Genomic DNA, 22,496 nt, shown 5'->3' on the forward strand with positions numbered 1-22,496 from the left:
CTGAATTGTCCTTAAGAGTTAGCTCAGTTTTACTCACTATATAACATTTTATCAGCTGGAAACACTTTTCTCTGCTGTGGAACAGCAATATTTAGATGAATTCTCTGCATATTTCACCCTAGATAGATATGGTCTAAGGGGGCCAAATCAAAATATACAAGGATAAATCAAACTCCCTGTGTCACAAAAGGGATTCAGTCATTCATAGTAGTGACAGGTTATCTCACAATAGAAATTATCTTTTATTTTTCCCCTTCAACTTGAATGGGATCGAGATAGATTTAAGTCAGTATTTTACCAAAAATAGTTCAGACTTGCAGCTTGTAAGAGAGAGAAGAGGGGACGAAACACAGTTCAGAAGCGCCATTCTTAACGTGTAGTGTTCGTCAGTGACCACTAGATGGAAGCTCGTCAACTGTGTATCTAATGCGGGCATTGTGGCCGCTAGGTGGTAGCTCTGCACCAGGATTTCCTCCTCCCAGGTCGTCGAAACAACAAACCGAACTACGGAGCAAGCGGGGTGAGAGAACGTCCGAAACCGCCTCTGACCGCGACTTTTAAACTCTTTTTACAGAATTGGTGGGATTCAGACGGAAGCTGTATAAGAATAGTAAAAGTTACGGTTCTGCCGGGACTGCATTTTACAACAAGGTAAGTTAGCTGTAAAATGGCGGAGAGCTATCTGGAAGTTAGTTGATTTGTATTTTGCTAGCCGTCTCGCTAGCTCAGGCTAGCTCTCGAGGAGCCCTGCGCGCGGATGCCTGCCTGAACCAAGTCGCTTCGCTAGCTCGCGGTACATGGCTACTTCGGTTGTTAGCAAGCTAACGACCTAGGTTTTTTGGCACAGTGACGCAAAAATATTTAGTTTGTAGGCCAAGGAAGCGTTTTATTGTTTCAAGCAACTTATTTGCACTTTATATATTTGTAAACAAAGTGTTTGTTGCTTATGCAATACGGCACTGGAACTCCCGAGGCAAGATGGAGGACGCAAGGACGTGATGTTTTTTTAGGTAACGTTAGCAGTAGCTGTTAGCATAGCTAACTAGTCGTAGTTATTATCAGCTCATTGATTGCAGCATAGCGTTATATGTTAGGATTATTCGCTTTATCTTCGGACAAGCACTGGGTTCGACTGGTTTGTTGTCAGAAAGCGGTCATTGTCCTCGGAAACATTGCAGACTAGCGTCATTGTGTACTAGCCTATGTTAGCATGCGCTAGTACAGTAGGGCTTGCGTTGTTTTGTTATTATGGTCTAAGTACGATAGAGCTGGAAAACACTTGAACGTTCTCGATATCCAACGAAAATGCACGGCACGCGTCTATCGGTAAATCACAGCTTGTTCGCACTGAGCACAGCACGCTTACTCGATCACATTTCAACTAGCCGACGCTCGTGAAAAGAACGCCAAAACCCTCTTAGCTGCTCAGCTAGCGGCGCTAGCAACTAGCAACGCACCGGTGTCAATTTTGACAGGAGCCGACGAAGAGCGCAGTCGCGTCGGCGTGGTTGGAGGGAACTGAGCGGGTAGATTGTGCATCGCTGAATTGCAGAAACGTGCACTGTTGGGTTTCACAGTTCCGTTTTTTAATCTCGGATCATCTAGTCTCGCTTTGCAGTAACACGTTTATGAGATACACTGACCAATTTGGCGCCACTTTTTCAGTCTACACCCATAGAATCCCGTCGTGTTGGTACGCAGTATCTCCTCTCACTATCAAGGAAATAAGCGCTTTCACACGCTCGTAAATCAAGAAATATCGCAGTTAAATTAAAACTCACAAAGTCGTAGCTTCCTCACACATAGTGCTGTTTCATGAGTCTACGTTGACTGTGAGGGGGATTTTACTTCGATCGCTATATATACATAAAATGTGCGTGATGAGATCCCCAATGTGGCATGTGTGGGCCATCGTGTGCATGATGTTGTGAAAGGGAATCCCGTGACTGATATTACATCTGATTTATATCTGACAATCTCATTGAAAGTCTTCTCGCTTACTCATAAACGCCACTATAACGCTGTTATTATTTAAGAATACGATTGACACACTCGGTATGTCATCACTGAGTGTGTGAGGACAGAAAGACGCACCCAGAGTGGGTATATGATGGGTAGCGGTAAAGTTGAGCTTTTCAGGACTAAGCAGATTTCTCTGAGGTGCTTTTATTGTCTTCCTTGACTCCCAAAAGGCTTTTACATGTGTTTCTGAGCTATGGACAATGTCAGAATCCTAGTTTTGAATGTTACCTCTGCTCTCTTTTTTGATATATGTGCCACCGATTTACACATCACAACCATGCAATAGTTTTTTTTCTGTGGCCTGCAGTATCTTGTTGATGTTGATACTGTCTTTTGATTGGTTGAGATATGTATGGGGCGGATAGGGCAGTGCCATATTTGGCCATTGAGGAAGACACTCCAATGGTCCTTGCGTGACGTCTGTAAACCAAGGGGAGCAGGGAAAGAGAGGGAGCCAATGGCCGCACAGCAGAGCGTGACAGGAGCATTAGTGCACGCCCACTGTTACCATGTGAAACCGTTTTTCTTTTTTTTCTCTCTCAAAGGCATCAAAGAAACATTTGCTCACTACAGAGGATCTGCTAACGTGTAGATGTTTGCTTATTGTAGCATTTATTGTTTCTGCTGTGTTGAAATGAGGAATAAGTATACATGTGTGTGTATCTCTATAAATGACTCTGTGTCATATATACAGTATATATATGTGTGTATTCTAGGTCACATGCCACCTATCCTGTCTTGTAATTTCTGAGGATCTCAAGCCAGTCATAAATTGAAGTTATCCAGAAGATGTTACAGAAATGATAGCAGCACCAGAAATACCATCAGAGTTCTCCTTTACTCAGTAAGTGCTTTCTTCCACTTTTAAATTCTCTGTAAAGGTTGAGGTTGATATGAATTTTCATTCTAATACTATGCTTGTGTCCCCCAGGGATACAGACACCCGATTCTCTTCAGACACAGACTTCTCTGAGGATCTCGATGGAAGGAGTACAACCTCAGCGAAAGGAAAGGTATTGAAAGCACAAATGGCTCTTGGCCTGGATCAGGACACCCTGGTCAAATAACACATTATTACGTCTATGAGTAAAGAGCACATTCAATTAGCCTTGTCTTCTCTGCACTGATGCTCACTCTTCACAATGCGTTATGCTCTTTTATTATGTTCCAGGGTGGAAAGAAGGGGAAGAAAGCAGCAGGGGAGAAAGGCAAAGGAGGAAAGGGAGCGGGCCGGATAAATGGCCACCACCAAGAGAATGGCATGGAGAACATGATGCTGTTTGAGGTGGTGAAGCTGGGCAAGAGTGCAATGCAGGTATGAATGGCAAGACATTTGAGATATTTGACACTGTAAAAATCTGTTTCTTCAGTTAAATGAAATCACGAATGGTTCTAATCTGTCCCTCGTTTCCTGCAGTCTGTCGTCGATGACTGGATTGAGTCTTACAAACACGACAGAGACGTTGCGCTACTAGATCTCATCAATTTCTTCATCCAGTGCTCGGGGTGTAAAGGTATGCGTGTCTGTTTTAGGTATCTTACTCCTTTTTTTTTTTTTAAATGCATTGAGGAAACCAGTTGAATCTGTGTGACCTAAAGAACCACTCAGACATGTTTGGTACTCCCTTCTCCCAGCGTTGGTCTACTTGAGCGTTGAGTAAGTTGTCTCCTGTCTAACCCCTCTCTGTGTATCAGGTGTGGTCAGTGGAGAAATGTTTCGCAACATGCAGAACTCTGAGATCATCCGGCGAATGACAGAGGAATTCGATGAGGTAACTTCATGTTTTCCAGTATAACCACAACAATAGTCACCATGAATCTCTAATGTGTAATCTGAGATTGAACATCACATTTAGTATTATTTTATTTGCCAAAGGCAAGACCGAGATAGCAACATACAGCAGCTGTGTGAAGTCATTGTGTTTACTGACATTCTTCCCTCTGTGGCCTCTGCAGGACAGTGGTGACTACCCTCTAACCATAGCAGGACCCCAGTGGAAAAAGTTCAAATCAAGCTTTTGTGAATTCATTTCGGTGCTCGTGCGCCAGTGTCAATACAGTATCATCTATGATGAGTACATGATGGACACAGTCATCTCCCTTCTCACCGGACTATCAGACTCTCAAGTCCGAGCCTTCAGACACACCTCAACACTGGCAGGTAGGATGAACCGCGTCTGTATTTGTGTGTGTGTGTGCGCGTGCGTGCGTGTGCGAGTGAGTGAGAGAGAGAGACGTATTTGGCCGTCGGTGATGAATTGCAGTAATTGCCATATTCTTTAAGCACACGGGGTCGATATCTGTGTGGGATAAGTAGCAGTTAGGAGGGCTCTGGGGCCATAGCGTACTTTTGGCTGTAGTGTTGTAATTTATGGATATAATAAATATAACCACTGATAAAGTCACAACACTTAACGCACACACGGGTGTTTTTTCTTATTCATACCGTGTAAAAGTGGAATAACCTACACCTTTTATCATTGGCTGTGCCTGTGTACAAATAAGAAAGCCGATTTACCCGCTGAAATGAAGTGTCAAAGGCCCCCGGTGGAGCAGATCAGGTGCTCTACAATTGCCGGAGGCATGCAGAATATATCATTTATGCAGCAGCATTATACATTTTTCATCAACATATGTAATTGGGCGGTGGGACCACAAAACATTCATGTAATGTTCTGTCGAGGAAACCCGTCTTTGTCCTCACCTGTCAGTGTGCAACTGCAAAGTGCTTTTGTTGCCTTCATGTTTTGATGCCGTCACTGGACTTAGCTGTCAGGTTTGAGAGGGTCTGTTCCACAGAGCTATTTCAGATGGTTGTAATGCGTGTTATAATTATTTCTTACTGTGCAGTGGCAATGGAATAATGGATGCAGCTACGGATTTTTAATCTCACTGTATGGAGTTTGTTTACCTCGTATAGTTTCCAACTTAGTCCCATCCAAGGTTTTGTTTATGTTTTTCTAATTTCCTTTATGTCACCTGCCTTTAATACTAGGGCACCTTGATTTATCCAGGGGTTAGTTTACGTTGCACATCCACGACACTATAGACAGTAACGAAATGTCAAGTCAGGTAGAGTCCCACACTTGTGTTGTAAGACAGTTATTAATTACTTCATGAAATAGTTGGTGTTGTGTGTAGATTCTTCTCATTTCTTGATGCGACTTGTGTTTTTTGGCAGCCATGAAGCTGATGACAGCCCTGGTGAATGTAGCTCTAAACCTGAGCATCAACATGGACAACACTCAGCGCCAGTATGAGGCAGAGAGGAATAAGATCCTGGCCAAACGGGCCAATGACCGGCTGGAGTTGCTTCTGCAGAAACGCAAAGAGGTAAGAGGGGCCAACATGGCCATTTGCTGCCTATTGTTTTTTTTTTTTTACTCCTTTTTCTTAAGCACATCACTTTTTGCATTTCGACATGCCCATTGGATGATTCAGATTCTCTCTGGATCAGCCAATTTCATCCAGATGCAGGTGGTTTTGAGCAGTGGTTTAGTGGAAACTTTTTCAGAAAGTCGCAAACGACACATCCTTTTTTATGTAGTGTGCACTCACTGTGATATGTATGCGCTGCTCTTTGTTTATGTAATATAAAAGCCCGTACAGAGTTGTGGAAAACGATTAGTTTCACCGGCACTAGCGTTGAAGTTCATTGCCGAGTACAGAGCGTAACTAACAACACAGCAGAGGGCTCTGCCTTTTATCGGCCAGTAAATTGCAGTAATTTCTATTATTCTCATGTAGTTAGAAAAACGTATTAACGCAATTACCTATTTTATAAAGCCAGTTTTCTTTCAACCACTTTTCTACGCCATCGTTCGGAAAGAAAAGTGGCTGTTATGAGAAGATAGGAGTGGGTTGTTTCATTCATGATTTTTACTGGACATCCCAGAACAAGCTGGAATGTCTGTGTATGAAGTGTGAGTTTTTACAATCTGCCACTGAGCCCAATAACAGCATTTAATAGTTCTAATGATCTGCAGGGAGCCCCCCCCCCCCCCCCCCCTCCTCCTGCCAGACAAAGTAACCGGCAAGCGTGACATAGTTCATCGTCTGCAGCTTTATAATTGTGGTTAGAATTAAGTGTCAGCAGGCACAATCTAATTTTCTAAAAGCCTGAACAGCGTCCTACACAATGTTAACACGATGCAGGTTACACCTCCCCACAAGACATTTTATCAGGCCAGTCACAGTGATACGTGTAAAAATAAATGATTCTGAATTACTCTGGCTCATGACCGTAAAGCTGTTCCATTTTTAGAACCGAAGCACCTCCGTAGGTGATGGCCCAGCAGTGACTGTGCTATTCAGCTAGGATTGTCCGTTTTTAATAACTTTGCACAACAGCAGGTCCCACCGGGCATCCATCTGTTAGTTCAGTGTGCGGCTCCACCACACGGTGACTTAGCTGGCTGTCACTCATCCTGTTATGGTAACGACGCCCCCCCGGTCACCTCTTAATGTAGCATTCTACTCAGTCGGGATTTATGTTTGACCGAACAAATGAGCTCACGAGTTGTTGTTCTGCTCCTCCTTTCAGCTCCAAGAAAATCAGGACGAGATCGAAAATATGATGAATGCAATATTCAAAGGAGTGTTCGTTCATCGATATCGGTATGGCTCCACCTAATAACGCACATCTATATCATCTATATCATCTACGAGTGTGACTGTGATACTGGTTGTTGATGCTGTTATGGAAAACCTTTTAAAAACAACGATGTTCTGTTCTAACAGGGATGCGATAGCAGAAATCAGGGCGATCTGTATTGAAGAGATTGGAGTGTGGATGAAACTCTATAGCGACGCCTTCCTCAACGACAGCTATCTGAAGTACGTGGGCTGGACGATGCACGATAAGGTGGGTCACAGGAGCGTTTCTTTACTTTTCCTCCTCAGACCTCTTCTCAGCACCGTGTGGACATACACGGACATCTTTTAGTTTGCTTGCACCTGTTATTACAGCATAACTTTTTTTTTATTCTGTTATTACGTGGCGGTTGGCGACGCCACATCATTCTCCATATAGCTGTGCACAACAGCCGCCTGAGCAGATGTCTAATCGGCCGGAGTAAGTGAAAACACCTGTATGGCTGTGCAGGGCTGTAAAAAGGCCCAATCAATAACTCGATTGTAAACAATTCAGAAGGTGGGATTGAAGCCTGCTGTTTTTCCAGCATTGATTTTACAGGTCTAATAGGCAATCAAATAGAAACACAGGCGAGTCTTGGTTATTAATGTCCTCCAGTGCTTTTATGTTGTGTATTTCAGTTTAGGTTTGTAAACACAGAAGAAGAACTGGTCCATGCTTTCCTAATTGTCTATTCCAGCAAGGCGAGGTACGTCTGAAGTGTCTGACAGCGCTGCAGGGTCTCTACTACAACAGAGAGCTCAACGCGAGACTGGAGCTGTTCACCAGCCGCTTCAAGGTCAGCACCACCTGCTGGACAACGTCGACACAACACCTCCAGCTTTATTGTTTCTCACACATCTACAAACACTGGGCTCATGCTCTGTGTATATACTGTGTATATTTGGGATTGACCTGGCATCATTTCACTCGCTAATCAAAATTAATCCTTTTGTTCAAATAGCTCATTAAATCTGTCGTCTGTGTCTTTCCATAGGACCGTATTGTCTCCATGACTCTTGACAAAGAGTACGATGTTGCAGTGCAAGCGATTAAACTTCTCACTCTAGTGTTGAAGTAAGTGGCCGTGCTTTGGTTCTTGATTGTATTTGATGTGTTGCGGTCCCATTTTATCAGATGGGCGTAGTCTATACGTCTATGCTTTTTGTGTGTGTGTGTGTGCGCTACTTTGGCGCTTTCGTTGACTGACTCTTTGGGTTTTTGTCTCTTTGTCTCTGCAGTAGTACGGACGAGGTGTTGACCCCCGAGGACTGTGAGAGTGTCTATCACTTGGTCTACTCGGCACACAGACCTGTCGCCATTGCAGCCGGAGAATTCCTCTTCAAGAAGTATGTCGGACAAATGTCCCACTGAGCAGGAGTCGAATGTGTGTTAATGGCTGAACAGAGAAGCATAGAATGAGTTCAGGAAAATGAATGTAGAGGCAGGTTGGGGACGGAGGAGAAAGGGATTTAAGACCGTTTAGTGAGAATTTAAGGAGTAACTCACCTCCTGAAAATCTAGTCTTTGCTGACTGCCCGTGGTTTTATTTTTCACCTTGCTGCAGTGAACGGCAGGTGGACTCTGGTGACGGGTAAAACCTTTAACTAAAGAGGGAAAAACCGCTAACTTCTAACTCCAATTGTGAAGATGAAGTTGCTCAATGACCGGTTTCAGTCAGTTCTCTTCATGAGATATCATTTGTGTCTTGCCGCTCCTTTAGAAATGCAGTTGGGGGATTATGCCGCGGTTGCTTTTGTGTGATACCAAACTAATATTTGATGCTCCCACAGATTGTTCAGCCAGCGGGAACCAGAGGAGGAAGGAGCCCCGAAGAGGAGAGGCAGACAAAGCGCCAACGCCAACCTCATCAAGACCACTGTCTTCTTCTTCCTGGAGAGTGAGGTATGTTACGAGGCTACTTCACTTTTACTGTCACACGCAGGGCTTCAGTTTCTATCTTTTATTTAAAGTATGTAAGCAATTAAACCATCTGTCCTTCACGTGTGTGTGTGAACACTTCTCTCCTTAGCTCCATGAGCATGCGGCCTACCTCGTGGACTCGCTCTGGGAATGCGGTCCAGAGCTACTAAAGGACTGGGAGTGTATGATCAGCCTACTGCTAGATGACCCATTGCCAGGAGAGGAAGGTACGGCGAACCGTCGTCACTTATCGGTCTGGTTCGGGGCACACATGTGATCCAGATCATGCTGATTGTTCGTGTGTCTTTTTTTTGCAGCTCTTACAGACAGACAAGAGACGGCCTTGATTGAGATCATGCTGTGCACTGTACGCCAGGCTGCTGAATGCCACCCACCTGTTGGAAGAGGCACAGGGAAGAGGGTAAGAGCTTTTATTTGAATTCTTCTAACATGTCCCGGGTTCACCATGATGACTTCAGAGCTGGGTCAGTGCAAGCTGAGCCCAAAGACAGTCTTTAAATAACTCATCCAACCATTATCAATGCTCGTAATGTCTTCAGGCTCTCTTCATTGTGTTGTCTGACAGCTGTGTTTAAGACGGTTCCAAAGATAAAAGGATTGTTTTTTAGGAATGTTTGATTTTATTTGTGTGAGTGTATTAGAGAAATAGGTTTCATTTTTGATAGTGGTGAATCTACTGCAATGTTTTGTGCTTGTGTTGACACATTTGATTTCTGGTTTGAGATAACAGAACCTGCTAAATATTTCCAGATATTCTGCTGGTTATTATTATTATTATTATTATTATTATTATATTATCAGCTTGATGTATATCTATTTCCCTCCCCTTGGATTTATGTGTAATCTGACATGATAACTAAACATTAACATTAATCCAGAATTCATCTCATAATGTTGTAGACCGTACAATCCAGATGTAATAGTGCTGAACAGACACTTTTTATGTTGGAGCTTTGGCGTTGGATGTATATTTGAAAGCTGTGCCGATGAGGCCCGTTTCAAGAATACGCTTTATTGAAATGACAGGATACGTTAGAATGTTTTAAAAGACCTAAGGCCTGTACTACAAAGCAGTATTTGGGGTTAGCGAGGTAACTTCAGGGTTAACTCTGCGTTTTCATTTCCACGGCGGAGGTTCACTTGTTACCGGGGTCGATCATCACGGTGTATTTTAACCTTATTCTTTCAGCTGCAAAAAGAAAAGAAAAAAATCACTTTATATTCTGTTAATATCATAAATTAATGTCATATATTCACTCGCACGTCGGCTTCTTGAGCCGTGTGTTGCAATGTCGGAGTCGTGTCAGACTGGATGCAGCGTTACTTTGCTCAGGTTACTTTTATGTCTGCTGTGGTGATCATAAGTTATGGAAGGACATTGTTTTATATTTATTTTTTGTTTGCTCCCAAGTCTGTTTCACACCGCCAGCTGAAGGAATAAGGCTCAAATATTGTCAAGAATACATCTAAGCAGCGCATGAATTCAACGGAATACAACTTGAAATTAACATTAAATGCCCGGTGGAAAAATAACCGTTCCAAGAGGAGACCTTTTTGTTTACATGAATACCAACTAGCTGCGAGGACGAGCCTCTAACTTATTGCATCTGTGATCAGGTGATGACGGCAAAAGAGAGGAAGACTCAGCTGGATGACAAAACCCGAATGACGGAGCTGTTTGCTGTGGCTTTGCCCCCTCTACTGGCCAAGGTTTGTCACAGCCATTCTCTGTTCTCCACAAGCACTCATCTGTAGGGCTGTTCACTCCAGCTGTGTATTCATAAAATCACAAAGCTATTGTGTTTAATGTTTGTTCTACAGTACGCTGTGGATGCAGAGAAGGTGACTAACTTGTTGCAGCTGCCGCAGTATTTTGACCTGGAGATTTATACCACAGGACGTCTAGAGAAGGTAAGACGCTTATCAGACACCAATCAAATTACCAAAGCTTGGAAACAGTTCATTTAACATAATGATAATTTACCTTCCTCACTGACTCTCTCTCTCTCTCTCTCTCTCTCTAATCCAGCACCTGGAATCCCTGCTGCGTCAGATCAGGGAAATTGTGGAGAAGCACACGGACACTGAGGTTTTAGAGGTCTGCTCCAAGACTTACCACTCCCTCTGCAACGAGGAGTTCACAATCTTTAACAGGGTGGACATTGCCCGCTCCCAGCTGCTGGATGAGCTGGTGGACAAGTTCAACAGACTACTGGAGGATTTTCTACAAGAGGTAGGAGCGACAGGACGCACACGGCGGCCCTCGTCAACATGTTTTCACCCGTTGCTCTTTTGTTAAAGTCGGCCTTTTATTCTCCTACACCCGCCAACTCTACCACCCATTATTATCACCGCCACGTTTGTCTTCCGTTATGTATTGTTGCCGAGACATGTCTTGCGGCTGCCTCCTTACATAAGCTCTCAAGTTGTCACTGTAAATTCAGACTTTGATTCACCTGCAAATTAGTCTCAAACTGTGATGAATGGATTTCATTTCAAACGGTTTTATCAGACGAATCTGGAAACATCCGTTCGGCTCAGTCCCGAACAGATGATTAAACGTCTTGATCTCTAAAATTCTCAATGATTGTTTAATGTTATGCACCACCCACCATGTCAAATTCCTTGTGCGTGCAACGTACCGTGGCACATAAACGGTTCTGATTCAACATGGCTGCAACATTTTTCCTTCCAGGGTGAAGAGGCTGATGAAGATGATGCTTATCAGGTTTTGTCAACTCTAAAGAGGATCACAGCGTTTCACAAGTATGACATTCATTCTTCCTCGAGTACCTGTTCCCTCACGCACACACGTCTCCTGTGCTACAATAACGTACCCGTGATTCTGTGTACTTGTGTCTGACACTTTCTCAAATCTGTTGCAGTGCACACGACCTGTCGGGGTGGGACCTGTTTACCAGCAACTTCAAGCTGCTCAACACCGGCATAGAGAATGGAGACATGCCTGAGCAGGTTATTAAATATACACACACACACACACACACACAAGTAAAGTTATATATTCTCCACAAGTTATCATTTTGGGGAATAGTAATATATATTAACCCATCTGGGATTGTTGTTTTCTTCTTCTGGTGAGCAGATAGTCATCCACTCGCTGCAGTGTACCCACTATGTGATCCTGTGGCACCTGGCCAAGACATCTGAGGGCAGCTCCAGGAAGGTGAGCTCTCCTAAAGACAAATGCACCTTCACTATTCTCAATTGGATAGATGTACGTGTGATGCTTAAAAAGACAAAAAACAAAATCTTGTTTCTCTAATCAGGATGACATGGTGACCCTGAGGAAGCAGATGAGGGCATTCTGTATGATGTGTCAGCGCTACCTCACCAACGTCAACACGGCCGTCAAAGAACAGGTGACACAGATACGTGCACAACAAATGTACATGTGTAGCAGCAGCAGTGGTCGTAGCATCTAGTTAAAAGCAAAGCAAGACAGAGAGCGTAAACTGTGGCTCATCAACAACTCTTCAGAGGTGGTTTGGCTTCTGTTCATTGTTGCTGTTTTGGTTACAAATGTTTAATTAGACTCGGAAACCTTGTTAAATACCCGATGTGCAAGGAATGCTTTTGCATTGCACTTAAGCACACTGAGTTTTAACTTTTTGTTCTCTTTTTTTCCTCCTCCTACAGGCATTCACCATCCTGTGTGATCTGCTGCTCATCTTCAGCCACCAGATGGTGTCCGGAGGTAGGGAACACCTGGAGCCTCTGGTCTATTCCCCGGAGGACTCGCTGACGGCCGAGCTGCTCTCCTTTATCTTGAACCACGTCTTCATAGACCAGGACGACGACACGAATAGCACAGGTACAAATGCAAATGTTCCAGTGGAGCGGCTCATTTTCTTCCTGCGAGGAGAGCAAGTAAAAAGATGCTTTTTCAAATTGGCCAATGTGCAGCTTGTGGAACTGCCATCTTTGTTTTTTGTTTTTCTTCTCCAATCATCTCAGATGGTCAACAGGACGATGAGGCGGTAAAGATTGAAGCTCTGCACAAGAGGAGAAACCTCCTCGCTGCCTACTCTAAACTGATCATCTACTGCGTGGTGGACATGAAGACTGGAGCGGACATCTTTAAACAGTACATGAGGGTAAGCCGGGCTGTGCAGCAGCAACACATCTCAGGAGTGGATGCATCGTCTGTCTTATTATTAGACATGTACAGAGATGATCCTTAACGTCCCTGTACCGCTTCGCTTTCTTTGCAGTATTACAACGATTATGGTGACATCATCAAGGAGACGATGAGTAAGACTCGGCAAATCGACAAGATTCAGTGTGCCAAGACACTCATCCTCAGTCTGCAGCAGGTCAGTGGACACACTCAGCAATTATGACCCGTCGGTTCGTTTGTCGCATTTTTAAAGGGTTGTTGATGTTTCACGTTTCTCTTCCTGCTAAGCTCTTCAACGAAATGCTGTCTGATCTGGGTCACGGGTTCGACCGCTCGGCCTCCTCGTTCTGTGGCATCAAAGAGTTGGCCCGTCGATTCTCTCTCACCTTCGGTCTGGACCAAGTCAAAACCAGGGACGCTATCGCCATGCTGCACAAGTAAGGCTTCGGTCTGCTCTCGTTGCGTCGCTCCTCCTCCACTTGTGTTGCCTTGCATCTGGGAGCTGTCATGTTCGACAAATCACTCCCTGAATACTGTTTTCTTCTTGCCATGTTATGTTTTCGTGTTATTCTGGAGAGGCTTAAGTGCAAAGATGTTGCAGTCTTGCCCATTCCCATGCACTAACGTTACTTAGTATAAAATAAACCCATCAGGCTGTTCAAAGACACAGAAGAGCAACAGTGCTGTAAACACAAAACTGGTCTGTTGCATGTAAGCACTTATCAGAGGAGCTCCGTGTGATCTTATGTCGTGATCCTACATTTGTAACTTAATTTCTGTCGCTACGTGAAGTATTACCCACCGGCGTATGTCAACATTGTTATTCTTAACTAAGAAAATATTTTTTAAATGCTTCTTTTCAGCACCAATTGAGAAATGATTGTATGAACGGCACACAATCCTCCACATTTGCAAATACCCCACTTCCCATCACATTGTATGATGTTTCTTCTCAAGTGGATTATTATATTATAATCTCAGGACGGTTCCAGAAAATCCGATGTACGCACATTCGCTATGCTAGCTTGGATATCCCTTACACTTGTGCAACATCTGGGTGCACCATGTAATGGGATATGCCAGATGTGCGACAGGAGTTTGAGTAATAAAAGACAGGCTGAAGATTCTGCTCTCTGTCCAGCTAGTATTTAAAATGTTAAAGCTTCCAGAGCAATGTTGCTGCTTAAAAAAAACCAAACATGCTCAGGAAGACACACTGATGTTTGAAAAATAGTCTCAAAGTTGTGATGTAGTTAAGTGAGGCCTGCTGGTGGTCTAGTGGTTTGAAACGTGTACCACATGACCAGAGTCCCTGGTTCAAATGAATAAAAGCATCTCAGTCCTCGTCAGTTCAATTGAATTTGAGCTTCGAGTGAACAGTACGGATCAACTATTTCATGTTTTGTGCCCATGAACCCCATTCTTATTGTTCTTCCTCTCCGTCTCGTTGCATCTGTCAGGGACGGTATCGAGTTTGCATTTAAGGATCCGAGTACCCAGGGAGAAGGAGGCCCTCCCCTCAACCTGGCGTTCTTGGACATCCTCAGCGAGTTCTCCTCGAAGCTTATGAAACAAGACAAGAGGACTGTGTAAGTTGTTGTTGGTTTTTCTGCTCAGTCGACGGGTGGGAGGCGTCAGTGTAACAGGTGTTTTGGACAACTGGTGCAACTGGTGTCTCAGATGCATGGTTGAGGCTTTTCTTTTTTTTTTCCTACCCTCCAGTTGCACCTGCTCGTGTCTGTAAATGCATGAGTTTTTGTTCATCTTTGTCTGTGTGACCCCGCCCCCCCGCTTCTCCTCAGCCACATGTACCTGGAGCGCTTCATGACGTTCCAGATGGCCCTGCAGCGAGAGGACTGCTGGCTCCCCCTCATCTCCTACAGGAACTCCCTGCAGGCCGGCGGCGATGACGACACCATGTCGGTGATGAGCGGCTACTCCAGCAGAGGCTCGTCCATCCGCTCCAAGAAGATCAAGCCTCCCGCTGTTACAGCGGGAACGTCGGCGGCCAAGAGGAAGCTGCCAGAGGGTACTGCACACTCAGGAATCAGCAAAGTCATCAATAATGGGATTAATTAAGCTGTGACTTCAGGGGGAAAAAATAGGCATTTACTTGAATATTGAATGTTTACATTTTTAAAATAAATGTAAACGAGTATTCATTATTAGGCTGAAAACAAAAAACCTACCGAGCCGTGAATATTGTGTAGCGTTCTGACACCAATGCACAAACACACTGAAAATAGGTCTCCATGAGAGCCTCCATACATTATAGCCCTGCAATGATGTTACAAAAGCAGAGTTTCAAACCCAGATTAACCCAAATGCATTTCTGGGCTCAGCTGATGGGCTGGGAGATTATAAACAGCAGATGGTGGGAGAGAGTCAGAAGAGTCAAACTGCTCCTTATCAATCACACAGTCATTTAGCTGTGTGTCTGTGTGTCTGTGTGTCTGTGTGTCTGTGTGTCTGTGTGTCTGTGTGTCTGTGTGTCTGTGTGTCTGTGTGTCTGTGTTTGCTGAAGACCTGCTCAAGATAAACATTAATTTAATTTCTAAGGCATTAAAATGCAGTGTTCGGTGAGGAAAACATTTGTTTAGGTTTGATAAAGGCTGACGTTATAATACGGTCAAAATTAGATTAGTGTTGTTATCAGTTATGTTCTTGGCCCCTAATTTAATTAGGTTTGTTTTGCTTTTGGATTTCACTGTCGAGATGATATTAATATCTCCATAACGATTACATTTGAACACATCACGATAACGTTGACCTTCGACCCATACTCACAACGATTGTTTCCTCCTCTCCAGAGGAGAGCAGCAGCAGCGAGGTGTGGCAGCAGAGCATGCAGACCCCGGTCATGTTGCCGTCGCCCCATCTCACCTCCACCGCCATGCGAGACCCGAAGAGGGGCCGCGACGACAGCTTCATGGGGGTCTATCCGCTTCCCCACGACCAGCAGCAACCCCACCAACTCCCACAACACCATCAACAGACGCCGCAGCACCATCAAACACCCTTGGACTACAAGTACGTATGCCTCACTGTCGCACTCCCACAACGATGGAGACAGTTCACAGTTCAGTACGACACACTTTACAAGGGGGTCCCGGTTTAATACGTACAAGATATTAAATACATCAGCTTTTGTGCTGCCCCGCCATTTCAGAAACTCTCTCATGATCATTTCCTTTTCTATAATTATCGTTTATTTAATTATCCTGGATAAATAAATGCATCCAGGCCCATCGTACAGCTCAGTGGATCACTTATTCTCTTTAGAATGGGATCAGAGGACGAGAGCACGAGCCAACACGCATTAGGAAAGAGTTCAATGAAATCTCCCATTTGCGTGCTATTAATTTTCAGGGTAAAATGCTGTATAGATGTTTCGCAGCCTGCCAAGTGTTGGCCCTACTGGGACGGTGACTGATTAGTTTACTTATCCAACCCGACTCTCCATAGGCGCCTGGCCAGCGGGCCGTCAGTTGTGTCTGACGTGCTTGTGATACACCCCCCCCCCAGTTAAATCAGCAAATACCTGCATTAGAAATGTGCTAATTGCTGCTTCCCTTGTGCGTTTTTAGTTCCCAGGTGACGTGGATGCTGGCTCAGAGACAGCAGGAGGAGGCGCGCCAGCAGCAGGAAAGAGCCATGAACTACGCCAAGCTCAGGACCAATCTGCAGCAGGCCATGTAAGACACGCACACGCTTTGTGCGTCAAGCTGCCTTTTTGGAAAATCTCATCAAATGCACGATTCCATAATTGTTTAATGCTTTGCGTTTGCAGTCGTCGCGGCACTGGGCTTATGGAGGAAGACGAAGAGCCAATTGTGGAGGATGTGATGATGTCATCTGAGGGTCGTATAGACGACCTCAATGAAGGCATGGACTTTGACACCATGGACATTGATCTGGTAAGATCCACATCTAACTGGGTTTAAGCTGTAAAGCCCAACAATGGTGTTTGTGAATCCCTCTATGCTAGTTGTGATAATTGAACACGTTGCAGTTTTTGTCGCTGTGATTGACGGATTAAATCTTCTTGTACTTTAACGTCTTCCAAACGTATCAGTTTCCTCCTCAACACCTTCATTGTCCTGCTTGGGTCTCCCTCACACACATCCCCACTGAACAACAAGCCTCGAGGTCAAATCACACAACAAACAGGCTTTTAAAAACAAGACGTAGACACCTCGTAAAACTGCCAATAGGAGGCAACATGTGACATCTGGTCGTAGGACATTAAGGCCAGATGTTGCATCTGGAGACTCGTGGAGACTGATTATTCCACGGTCACAACACTGGATACAATGTCGTCCTGAGATACTTGGAGAACAAACATTTAAGAACCTCAAAAACCTTGAAATTGTCAGTGAGCCTCGTTTCATAGCGCGTTATCCCCGGCGCCAGCTGAGAACCGGAGCCTCTGAGACCCTGACTGCACGTCAAACGCTCATTACGTTTGGGTTGCTGGTTTTGCACACACACATACATGCATGCGTGCACACTCTGGGGAGTAAGCAGTCGGTTATTCTCAGAAAAGACTGAGATTTGTTTCGCATGCAAAAATCAATAACAAGCAGCTCGTGTTGATCTTTGCACGCAACATCAAAATGAGCAAAGAAGACAAAAGAGAATTGTTGACTTCGGGGGGGGAATTATGTATCTGTGTTTTTGAAAAGATAATGAAAGACTCTCTCTGCGGTGCCTAGCAACTGTCGCCACACCACGAGGCAACATGACTAATTCATTTGACCATTTAGCCGAACGCCACAGAACCATATACGAGGAGTGTAAAGCCAGAAACATGTCTGTTTTGGTGGCTTACGCTAGTGCTGGGACTCAGATGTCACATTGAATCAATCAACCAGAATATCGACCTAGTTTTTCTAAATTCACTCCATTTGTTGCATTTATGATCAGTTCAGGGATCAGATTATACTTCATCGAAAACATGGATCCAATTATTAAAAGATATATACACACACACACACATACATAGTCTGGTCTACAAAATAGACTAACTGTGAACACTGGGATATCAAAACACTGGACAGTTAGTTTTTCCGAGTGAATGATGACTCAGGCCAACGTGTTTTCTCAGTCGCCCATCTGCCGTCTGTCATCCTCATCGGTTTAACGGCCCCGAGCAAATTCAAATAAGTAACGTACTCATTACGTCATATACGACTCACTGTCAGCTGGTTCACATGTGCCAGACCAGAGAGAACTGGAATATTATTATTATTATTATTATTACTACTACAAGCTCCTTTTTGTAAAATATTTGAAGTGAACTTTAAGTTTGTTTTTATTTGTGTAAATATAATTAAAGAAACATAATTTAGTTTTCTGCTCTGTTGATTTACAGAATTATATTTTACATTTCCATAAGAATGAATTCTTCGGACAAAGACTGATATGAGTTAATAATAGAACAATGAATCTACTTTCACTATTTAACAAGTTTGTCTTTAGGCGTTTTGGCCGTTATCTATTATAATAATAATAATAATAATAATAATATTATTGATCAAAAATTATGAAATTGCGTATTTTTAAGTCAAAAACCTTTAAATCAGCCCTGTGTGTGGAGGTCCAGAGGTAGAGTGATTGCTTCTGGACAGTTCCACCTGTTCAACAGATGATGGGGGTGCTGATGGATGCTTGGTATGTTTTCCAATCCCATGCCTGAAATTGAGCCGTAGGAGTTAAATCATTGCTGGTGGTATTTTTTTTAAATTGTAACCCATATTGCAAAAAGCCATAATGTCACAACGTTGTTTTTTGTTTTTCATTTCCAGTATTTTTAAGTACGGGCAAAGATTGTTTACATACCGGTTGTCTGCCGATGCAGCTGTCGCTGCGGGTACAGTTGTCTAAACGCAGCCTTTCTCTTCCAGCCGCCCTCAAAGAACCGTCGCGAGAGGTCCGAGCTAAAGCCGGACTACTTCGACCCCGCTTCTATCATGGACGAATCGGTAAGCAGCATCTGCCTCCTGTCACTTTTAGAAGATGTCCAGGTGTGTTTTGTGTAATGAGCTGGAGGAGCTTGTTCTGAGAACGGTGGTTTCCTCAGACGAAGTCAGTAGAACTCCGTGGAGGTAAACGGAGGATAGGTGGCTTCCGTGGACCACGTGCAGGCGTGTTGTATTTGGGGCTGTGCGAAACATTAAGACGAGTTCAGCTGACCGGCCTGTGTGCTCTGCAGCCAAACACCATTTCCTATCGGTTGCAAAGCCACCGTTTCTAACTGTAAACGAGCCAAATTTGATTTATTTCAGAACGCACCGCCGACCTTAAACTCCTGTTTCCCAACTTCAGAAAGCCCGTGGGTTTGCCTCCGGGCTTGTTTCCTGCTCTGAGCTTTGACACGCAGCGTTTCTCAGACGCTGCCTCAGCTACAGGGCAGAGGAAAGAAAAGTGTGGGTGTTTCTGTTATGTCAACTTTGAACAATTTCATTGTCGGCAAAAAAAAAAAGTATCACAGCAGGCTTTACTCCTCGCCGAACACGTAGCGTCTTGTTCCATCTCGCTGTTCCTGAACAAAGTAACAGAATGCGGCGCTCTTAGCCGCTCAGCTTCTGGCTCTTGACACAACCGGTCTGCCTCAGATCCATTTTATTTTAGAGGTGATGTGGCTGTCGAGGAGATTTTACTCTCAAACGGCAGAAAGTCAAAGGGAGTCGATGCAGTTTGAGATAAAATAAATAAATAAAATGTTGAGCATTTTGTTCCACTACCTTTTGCTGTGAGCTGGCTTCAGGCAAAGCATTGCTGCATTTTGTTCTGTCTGATGTTAGACGCGGTCTGTGGGACTGGATGTTAAGTGACAATGTGACAGATTATCAAACACTTGGCTCATTATTCATGTGATTTTCCGACTACAGGCCAGAGTGGTTCTATTTATGTTGTCTTTTTTAATACCGGCATGTCAAGCCTACCCATTCCTTTTTATTTCAGACTTAATAACTGGTTATTAATGTTTCTTCTCCCCCCCCCCCTGTTTTGGTTTCCTCTAGGTCCTTGGGGTGTCCATGTTTTAAGCTAATATCCAGATGATTTTGACGCTGGGATAAAAGAAGAGGCGCTTTGTATTTAAAGAGAATTTTAGATGCGAAAACAGAAGTGTTTTCTGTAAGGAAAAGCAAAAAAAACACACAACAAAAAGAAAAGGTCTGGCTTGTACTCCACGTGGACCAATGACAACCCACACTCAGTGTTGCTTGCTCAGAGAGGACATTGTTTCAAATATTTACTTTTATAATCTTGGGTAAGCTCTTCCTGTTCTGAACTAGTGTAACAGGCCACTTCCAAACCGATTAGAAACGAGACGTGTCTGAAGAAAAATCCACGATAGCTTTTTTTTATTTTAGTTTTCCTCTTTCCTTTTTTCTTTTCTTTTTTTTAAACGGGGATGAATTGGTGTGTTTAACTTAAGATACATTTTTTTTGTTTATGTCTAACCCTTTTTACAATTGTAAGTTACCAGGTGTGAAGTAGTAATTTATAAACAGACTGTAGTAGCTTGCTTGTACTGTGTTAGCCAAGTGGATGGAGGTCTTTGTTTCTGTGCTCTCTCTCTTTTCTTTTTTTTTGCCCCCCTCCCTCTATCTCTTTAGTTCCTCCTCCCTGTTGTTGGGCCTGTTTGGAGGTCCTGATAACCACTGGTGGTTAAGATGTCGAGGTGTCGCGTAGAATCAGTCATGATCCCCTTTATGCTGTGAAGATTCCCAGAGTCCACTGAGCGCTCCACACTGTTAAGCAGTAAGTCCTAGAGCTTACCCCAAGATTTGGACCACTCCCTAAGCACCATCTACTCGAGAAATGTGTACCCCCCCCCCCCTCCCCTTTCTCCAACAATGAGCAGATTTCTCTCCCAGTAGTGCCACTGTGTGGGCTCTGGCAGACAGCAGCTCAGTCAAAGAATTACACATCTTTTTCTCTTTTAAAATCCAGCAGCATAATGTTGAAATGGGTACCTCTACATTTTAAATAAAAGTTATATATGAATCGGTGCTGATTTTATATATGTGCTTTTGGTTTTCTTATTTTCGACTTTTCAACCTTCAGTCACAAAAGTTTGAGAAATGTAAGTAAAACTACAAAAAAAAAAAAAGAAGAAAAAAAAAAAAAGATGAAAGCATGCAAAGCCATGCATCAAGGAAGATTTTTAAATTTGTATTTTTATGTTTTTTGTTTTTGTTTTTCGTTGTTTTTTTTGTCTTGATAATGTCTTCGGGTTTCTACCTTTTTTCCTACGTGTAAATTAGTTTGGATAAAACTAATGAAAAAGACTTGTGAAATTCAGCTTTAAGGTTTTCTCAACATTAAATAGTCCTCTCACAAAATACTTAAAAGATTTCAAATGTTAAAAGTGAAAGGTAGTCATTCAGACGATACTGAACATGAACGTTATTCAGCAGCGCTATGGCAGCTAGACAAAGCTTAGATTTTGACATATATTTGTCACACAAGTTTTAATGAAATGTTTTGTCTACTGAGGTTTTTATTTTGTAGTCATTCCATGCTTAAAGCCTTAAACATGCTCGTGGAGGCCACCTTCTCTCACAGTAATCTTCCATGTCAGAGGATCAGTCATGTTTAACGGTGGATAATTGGCTTCTTAGAACATGAAACATGAGGTGGTCGGATGTAATGTGATAAAGTAGATGAACAGCCTATATGTGTTTTGCCTAATTATTTTATGTAAGTAAAAAAGAAAATTCTTTTAAGGAAAAAGTACTGTTTATTGTTTGTTACTTACCACTACATTGGTATAAATTCTTATTAGATCATGTGTATATATACAAAATTTAATTTTTTTTTTTTTTTTTGGCCATTTCTGTGTTTTTGTTTTTATTTTTTCTGCACTCTTGCCTACACTCTACGTTGTTGTCTATTATCCCATCCTCTTTCAGTCACTCTGTTTTCTGATTTGTACTTGTCTGGAGACAGTAACTTTTGAATAAAAATCAACACATTTCATCGCTGGTACTTTTTTACTTTTCACCACAATGACCGTATTACAGCTAATACTGGGGACAATCACATTCTTCTCTAGTTCTTTGCTCCTTTGCACATTTATGCAGTTTGGGGGTAAATATAGTTTAGTTGCGATGGCACTTTAATATTATTCACTCAGCTAACACAAGGGGGCAGTACAGTCTAGGGCAGACTTCTGATCAGCCCCACAATGGCAGTGCTCTTACTGCACTCTTTTTATAATACGTGCATCTAACCCTATCAATATGTATTCTCAGGCGCTCTTCATCCTTAGTGCACACATCTCGCTGCGTGCGACGGGCCCTCACATGTGCGTCGACTATCAAAAAGGGGCCCCAGACGTAGCGAGAGTCGTGCCCTGTTCTGCTGAGACAAAAGAGTAGCTGCCGTAATGATAAAAGTGGGGAGCAGAGGTTTGCGGATGAAAGCAGCACAGCCTTCTGTGTTAAGTGCGCGATTACTAAAAGGGGAGCATCGGATCAATGCGGCCCTGTTACAATGAGAGCTCGGCCTTCATGTCCGGCCTGTGAGACGTGAAGAGGCCCCGTCCATCGCCGCGTCAGTCTGCTCGTCACATGTCGGGACGATGTGCATGAAGCACTTACCTCGACAGCACTGTCTTTATGAGCTGTGCCCGTTTATGTAACGCGCTGTTAGAGGCGTTCGTGCCGAAAAAGAGACCAGAAAACACATTTGGTGTATTTGTTGTCTAACCAGTTTTCTGACGAGGTGCTTTCATGTCAACATCCC

General features: G+C 43.5%; 1 protein-coding gene across 1 annotated transcript; it reads left to right on the forward strand.

Annotated features, from left to right (window-relative positions):
• Positions 1-475: 475 nt before the first annotated feature.
• Positions 476-21,728, forward strand: stag2b (STAG2 cohesin complex component b). Its single transcript, XM_076103895.1, has 34 exons — positions 476-651; positions 2,739-2,866; positions 2,954-3,035; positions 3,194-3,337; positions 3,440-3,536; positions 3,718-3,794; positions 3,979-4,183; positions 5,204-5,355; positions 6,566-6,639; positions 6,763-6,886; positions 7,356-7,454; positions 7,653-7,732; positions 7,897-8,004; positions 8,449-8,560; positions 8,688-8,805; positions 8,896-8,999; positions 10,217-10,309; positions 10,421-10,510; positions 10,629-10,832; positions 11,295-11,365; positions 11,485-11,572; positions 11,703-11,783; positions 11,887-11,979; positions 12,257-12,431; positions 12,575-12,714; positions 12,832-12,933; positions 13,026-13,174; positions 14,198-14,326; positions 14,540-14,766; positions 15,548-15,767; positions 16,325-16,432; positions 16,528-16,654; positions 18,644-18,721; positions 19,763-21,728. The coding sequence occupies exons 2-34, from the start codon at positions 2,823-2,825 to the stop codon at positions 19,784-19,786; spliced, it is 3,819 nt and encodes a 1,272-aa protein (XP_075960010.1). The 5' UTR covers positions 476-651; positions 2,739-2,822; the 3' UTR covers positions 19,787-21,728.
• The last annotated feature ends 768 nt before the right edge of the window (positions 21,729-22,496 follow it).

This window comes from Anarhichas minor, unplaced genomic scaffold (genome assembly GCF_050575085.1).
Source record: "Anarhichas minor isolate MPS153535 unplaced genomic scaffold, ASM5057508v1 ptg000028l, whole genome shotgun sequence".
Taxonomy (NCBI): Eukaryota; Metazoa; Chordata; class Actinopteri; order Perciformes; family Anarhichadidae; genus Anarhichas; species Anarhichas minor.